Source organism: Humulus lupulus, chromosome 3 (genome assembly GCF_963169125.1).
Source record: "Humulus lupulus chromosome 3, drHumLupu1.1, whole genome shotgun sequence".
NCBI classification, from domain to species: domain Eukaryota; kingdom Viridiplantae; phylum Streptophyta; class Magnoliopsida; order Rosales; family Cannabaceae; genus Humulus; species Humulus lupulus.
Genome location: NC_084795.1, coordinates 7,454,588 through 7,462,253, shown reverse-complemented (window position 1 = coordinate 7,462,253; position 7,666 = coordinate 7,454,588). Strand labels below are relative to the sequence as shown.

At 29.8% G+C, this 7,666-nt stretch overlaps 1 protein-coding gene across 1 annotated transcript; it reads right to left on the bottom strand.

The window, feature by feature from the left end:
* LOC133821965 (protein NRT1/ PTR FAMILY 3.1) lies at positions 1 to 4,109 on the bottom strand. Its single transcript, XM_062254151.1, has 4 exons — positions 3,918 to 4,109; positions 3,581 to 3,798; positions 2,937 to 3,499; positions 1 to 1,141 (listed from the first exon to the last, which is right to left on the bottom strand). Exons 1-4 carry the CDS (start codon positions 3,997 to 3,999, stop codon positions 217 to 219), a joined length of 1,788 nt encoding a protein of 595 aa, XP_062110135.1. The 5' UTR covers positions 4,000 to 4,109; the 3' UTR covers positions 1 to 216.
* Positions 4,110 to 7,666: the final 3,557 nt, after the last annotated feature.

The window sequence follows — 7,666 nt, the reverse complement described above, 5'->3', positions numbered from 1 at the left end:
AAGGACAAATACACGATTAAATTAAGCAAATACTATTGGAACATAGCCAATCCAGGACTATATTTTATGTGGTGATATCATTAGCATTACTAATCTATACTATATATGAATTTACATTGTTCATTATTATTCCCTTGGAAACTACAGAAAAGATAACACTAAATTACCTAAGGCACATCTTACATCATTTTTATTATCAAGACATGCACTAATTAATTAAACCCTATTGGCAAGCTCCAACCCTGTCCCTGTCCCTGTCCCTGGACCCTCTTTAGATTGATCATCAGAACTAGTACTAGTAGTCTCTGTTCTGAGAACCTGAACAGGTTTGTGAGTGTATATTTTTGCACACCAAGTATAGTAAATCAAATTTACAACTTGTAACAGAGTGAGTAGCCAATAAAATAACTCCAACTTCCCTTTATTCAAATTATTATCGGGAAGCCAGTTCGACCCATCAGGACGAGCTGTGTACTTGTGGATAAGAGAAACCAACAGAGTGCTCACGTAATTTCCAGCCGAAATGGCTGTCCAAAACAGAGCGGTGGCTGTGCTCCTCATGCTTTCTGGGGCCTGGTCGTAGAAAAACTCGAGGTGCCCGATTGACATGAAAGCCTCGGCTATTCCATGGAGGCTGTACTGAGGAACAAGCCAAAACACAGAGATGGGAATCGTAATCTTAGGGTGGTCGATTAGTCCGTGTGCTGAGGCCGCGGCTTTGCGCTTCATTTCCACGAAGCCGGCGACTAAGGTGGCGATGATGGAAATGAAGAAGCCAATTCCCATTCTTTGGAGGAAGGTTATGCCTCGGTCGAGCCCCGTGAACTTTCGAGCTATGCGGATTAAAACGATGTCGTATAAGGCGATGGTGGAGAGCATGCTTACTATGGTGAAGACGCTCATTGAGCCTGCTGGGATCTCGAATGACTTGCTTAGGTGTCTGTTCATGGTCTTGGCTTGTTGGAGTGAGAACGTGCCTTGTTGAGCATAGGCTGTGATGAGCAGAATTCCTGATGCCCAGATTGGTCCCATTCTGATTATTGATTTTAGTTCTTCTACACGATGGATGGTGTTGATTCTCCATAGGTTGGGTGATTTTACGTTGTCTTCTTCTGTTACTATGGCTGCCTTGTCCAAAAATCTGCATCAATATTTCAACATTTGTTAGTAGAGAAATGCTAAAGATCATCGTCTTTCCGTGATCGACAATTCATATTGTTATTGGTGCAAATTAATATCGAATACGACACTAAATTATAATAATGATAGTGATCATAGGACAATTCTTGTACAAGGACTTCACTTTAAGCCCTACCAGAGCTCTTAGTATTCTCGGCCTTTGAATAATTTTCGGCGTCATTTTTTTTATGACAGTGTATATTGTAGTTATTTAGTGCATCAGCCCTTTCAGAAAATTTCGAATAGTTTACAATACCGAAAACTAGGTTTAAACATGTTGCAACACGCATGACTAATTTTTTTTATGCGCGTGGAAAATAACATATTTGAACATTGTTTTCAGTACTGTAAATTATTTGGAATTTTCTAAAAATTTGCAGAAAAATCTAAATAACTACAATATAAACAATCATAAAAAAAATCCCGCTAAAAACTGTTCACGGTCGAGAACTCTGAACAACCCGAGTGATCATGTACCTATTACAGCAATGATGTTATTAGTATGTACAAGATGGTAGTTAGCACAACACAGTTCACCTATTGAGAATGGATTATAAAAATTGCACAAAAATGTAGTTGGGTGGACCACTTGACCCAACATGCCATGATGGGCTGCTGCTGTAAAGGGGCAGCCCGGCCCAAGCCCAAGCCCAAGCCCAAAATATTTGTATTTATATATATTTGTGACTTGACAAGGTCACGAGGTGGAACTGGCTAATTATAGAATAGGGAAGACGAGAGCATCTTTTGTTGTTTTTTAGTAGAAGACAGTTATTAATATATAGAACAAGCCAAGTTATACGGTGCGGCTTGGGTTGGGGCAATACATGATTTTGGTTTGTGGTCCTATCCGAAAATAAAATAAAAATGCATGCATGGACAAATAATTTAACCATATGACAATTAATGATATTTTTGGCCCTAAAGGACAATAATTTGGATCAACAAAATGGGTGGTTTCTGTCTTTTCTTCTCATTTTATTTTTTATATAGATAAATAATAAAGTGACGATCATCATAACACAACTGTCCCATAAGATGTCTATCTACTTCTTTCTTGTTATTATCATAGATCAAATAATGAAATGAAGAAATTAAGGTTATATATGATTGAAGGGTGTATCATATATATAGATATATATATACAATTGAGTTTCTACCATTTTCAACTATAGATATGATTAGGTAAACAAAATCTAATTATAACTACTCTACGTTTAACTGATTCGCTCTAATTAAACTGTTGTATTTCTTTTTCATCATACTGAACACCATGTTCCAATCAACTTAATCACTAGATCAATTAACAGAAAAGCCATACATTAATTACTTGATTCTATGTATTCCTAAAATAATGATTAGGTGACCCGCTATACAGCTTTGTTGAGTACAAAATAATTGTAGTGGTCTAGGAAAATTCAATTTCTACCCGACAAAACATGACTTGAATGTACTACTTTTCACATGTAATCCAAAAGACACTGTAAATTACTAGAGGATCAAGACAAATTATATAATTTCTCACCAGCTAGTATTAATATAAGTTGTATTCATCAAAACTGACAATTAATAATATATTTCGAATTTAATATCTTGTTGTTTGATTAAAATTTTGTTTTAATGAAAAGATATAATTTTGAACTGATTTTACGATAAAGAAAAAAAGTATTAAAATAGAATTTTGTTTGACTCAAATAAATTAAGATTATTATATTTTATTTTAATGGAGAAAATAAGAGAGTCGTGAGATTTCTTACTTCATTTGCTTGGTGTGAACAAGCATTCCATCAATCGAAATGAGAGCATCAAGCTCATCATTCTGGTAAAGCTTTGTAGAATAATCAGAGTCCATAGCCAACTTCCTCTTCTTGAAGGCTGCCACAGACACTTGCACCAACCGGGTAAACGGACTCCCAGCCGGATCCAAGTTCCGGTAAAGCGGGTACCCGATTATGAAAGCAATAATGGACAAGAACATGGCCATGGTTGGGATCCCAAGTCCCCAACCCCACCCAACATTATCTTGAACATAAACAAGAACCGTAACAGCCACCAGTATCGAAGCTCCCATGGTAAAATAATACCAGTTGAAGTACTTCCATCTCTTTGTGTTCTGTTTCGGGTCATTCTCGTCGAACTGGTCCGCCCCAAAAGCCACCACACAGGGTCGGATCCCACCCGACCCGAGAGCCGTCAGAAGGAGTGACACGTACAGTATCGCCACCTGTCTCGAATCGGCTTCTTTACACACTTCCTCGCCTTTACACGGCGGCGGTCTTAGGTGGGGAAGCACTGCTGATAGTGTTAAGCTAATCATCCCCTAATAATCATTAATTACATTAATTATATATAGATAGGATAAGAGAAGTAATATATATATATATATATGTTATGTATGTACCACTTGGTAGATGATGGAAGCAACGGTGATAGTCAAGAAGCGGCCGGCGAATGAGTCGGCGACGAAAGCTCCGATCAACGGCGTCAAACTGGCGGTGCCACCGAAGTTGGTAAGAGTGTTAGCGGCTTTGGTGAGTGGCATATGAAGCTGTGTAGTCAAGTAACTAATCATATTTGCATGGAATCCCACCACAGCCAACTTCTCGCAAATCTCATTCGCTAAATTTATGTATACACAAAAATTAATAAACCAAATTACACCCAATAAAAAATTATAGATGATAAAGAGAATAATATTAAACAAAAATGATTAAGCTAATTAAACTAGCTAGGCTTACAGAAGATAAAGGGCATTGTGACTAATCCTCCCTTTTTCCTTGATGAGATGCGATTATATTTTTGCTGCTCCATTTGTTCCATTATTTCTCCAAGTGTGGACTTGTTTTTTGGTCTTACAGAATATACGTAAGCTTATTATTATTATTAATATTATGATACCGAACAGACCCACTATTATTTATAGGCTCTTCTTCAGTACTAGTTTTGATGATATACATCAAAACGAGTGAATCCAAGAGAATCCAACTAATACTCTCTCTCTCTCTCTCTCTCTCTTTGCTATGATATTTACAATTTTATTTTAATTTTCTGAAAGATATGTATCCCAATTACTCTTACATTACAAGTAAGTAGTAACGATTGGTCGAAATTATTTGCATGGTGGAAAATGGAAATTATATTTTTATTTTTGTTTTTTGTGGCATGGTGGAATTTGATTATTAATAAATATTGATAGTACTTGATCTGGTGTGCAATAATGTTAGATAAGAAGACATATGGACCTAAGAAGTTCTTTGATTAATTTTCTCATTTCTTTTCCTGTATCATATTGTATTATTGATCAATAATTATATATTATAAATCTGGTGTATATTATTCAATATAATTAAAAAATATATATATTTATTAATTGTTAAATTTTATATATTATAATGAACAATACCGAAATAATAAGGGAATATTCTATTTTAATTGGTTTTTATTACATACCAATTTTAACCGTACGTATGAAAAATTACATTAACAAAAAAACAAAAATATATATGTAGTTTCTTTGGCACTATGTTTGGTACAATTATTTTGGAAACATAACCAAAATACTCACATTCAATACTAATTTGACTAAAAAGAAATTATTAGTTTTAATATTATGAAAAATCCCTAAATTGAAAAGTGTATAAAGTAATCAAGAATAGGGATAAGAATTACGGGAAATTTAAAATATAGCTATTAAACTTTGGTGGTTTTGGGTATTAATTTTGAACAACTTTAAAACTCGTAAAAAAATAAAAATTTATAATAGACTTACCACCAAAGTGTAATTAATAAATCCAACATGCATAAGTGAAAGTTTTAATTAGTTTAAAATTATACAAGTTCAAAATAAACATGAGTTCTCATTAATCTTAAACTACACAAATCAAATATTAATTAAATAACATAAATAAAAATTATAAAATTCAACATAAGTAGTATTGATTATGTACAAGTCTATCAACCTAAAATTCTATATAATTTTTTTTTATATAAAAATATATAATTGGATTGGTTGGTTATATGCAATCCGCCAACCTACCGTTCTAAACTAAAATTGGATGTTCGATTTAAGCAAATCGATTCTGAACAGATTGGTCAGTTTCATCGATAATTTATTAATTTTGCACACCCCCATAAATAACCGTCAATATGAGTTAATTAATCAGATATGAAGATCAAACTAGACTCAATTACTTTAAAAAAAATTTATAAATTTGATCATAAATAATTATATGTATAAGTCAGTTATCACTCGATCGTAAATATTTTAAAAAGTTACTCATAAAGTGATACCAATATATTACTTTTTTCATCAAAAGATTCGTGATGATAACAATTACGTAATCAAATATGAATACAAATACATAAAATATTATAAAAGTATTCTTGTTAAGGTCGAAACAGATCTATCAAAAATACATATTTTTTAAAATGAAGTATATATTTTTTAAATAATGGGTTTCGAAACATCCCAACATGACCTATAGATTACTTCTTCCACATTATATTTATATATATATACTAGGTAGAAGAATGCTGATTTATTTAGTTTTAAAATTATAAATATTATGTATAATTTTAATAAAAATTAATTCACTGTATTTTTTTTTAAATATATATAATAAAATAAATTATAGTTCTATAGTATATATAAATATTTATACCAATAATCTCTACATATATATGACATCTAAAAACAACGTTGACATAAATATATATTTACATGACATATATATAAAATACAATAATATTTAAAAAGAAATTAATAATAGAAATAAAATAAAAATAGAAAAAGTCATAGTGTAGACAGTAGTATACATGCATCAACTATTTTTAGTTTTTAATGTATCTCACAATGTCCATTTGTGAATTTGATGAAAAAAAAGAACTTCAATCACTTCATAAAAAATAAAAAATAAACTATCACACAAATTTATAAGATAAAAAAATGATATTTATGTCTTTATTATTTTTAAATAAATATGATTTAATTATTTAAATTATCATAAAATATATTTAAAATATTCTATTTTAATTTAAGTTTATGTTTATTCTAATTTTTTAATTTGGCAGTGACAACAAAAAATTATATATTATATGTTTAATATAATATTATTGTTAAGTTTAATGAAATTTTATTTAAGTTATTAAATATATGATTTTATTATTTTGAAATAATTATCATTGTAAGATATCTCAAAATTATCCAACTTTAATTTGTTTAACCCTTTATTTTAGTTTAAGTCATGTTTACAATCTATAGTTAAATATAAGAATATTATGTTAAATATAAAAATATTATGTTAAAATTAAGGGCGGAAAAAAATTAAAAACCGTTAAAAAAAAAAATTCCGTTATTTACTTATTTTTTATATTGAAGAGATATATATAAAAAATCTAAATCTTTCTTAAATTCTTCTTTTTCTTCATTCTTTAATTTTTTTTTATTACTCCAACATTATTTGCCCACCAGTCACTTTAAACTCCAGAAAAAGTTCGACCCAATACATTGGTTTTTACAGTCGTACTATTTATAGCTGTATTTTGTAGTTTTATAGTTAGCACTTTTGTGAGTATATATATTGTTCTCTTTTGAAGAAAATTTGTGAGTATATTTACCTAATATTACAACTCAAATATGCCCCAATTTTTGGCTTGGTATATCTCATTAAAATATATACACATACACTGGCCAAAAATTATTAGGCCACATTTGGCCAAAAGACCTTATATATAAATTATACATGCATGTGCATGTATAAACATAGATATATATAATGTATTTTTCTACTATAGCACAATCAAAAAATAATATAAATATATATATATATATGATTGTGTAGACAGATTAAACTAATGTTAGCATAAAGCGTTGGTATTATACATGAAAAAATATAGCTTTATACAGTAATTCATGCATTACGTACAAATTTTATTAGGCTACTGAATTTAATCGGAGGAATCTAGAAAAGTACATGTGATTGGGAATACTGATATCTCACTTTCTTTTTCTTTTCTATCTTCTTTTTGCTTTATTTTTTTTTTGCCTTTTTGGTGTAATTTTTTACGCTTCTATTTTTGTCAATCATGCCCATATAAGTGGCCAAAAAATCTACATTGCAATCATTATCGCTTGGTGTCTATTTATTTTTTATGGGACCTGGCTAGATCAAAAGTATATACACATATATATATATATGGATGATGGAGCTAATATACGTATTTATATCTTTATATAAAAAGTTGGTAGATAAGGAAATATTTTTTGTTTTAAGATTTTTTTATGTTAATTTTAATGAAATATTTAATTGAATATACATTTAAAATTAATTAAAAATAGATGCTTATTAATTATATTATAATAATATTTAATATAATACTACATATTTAATAATTATATTAATATAAATTCAAATGTTATAAAATATTATTATAATAATATATAATCCTAATTTATTATTGATTATATTAATATGAATTCAAATACTAT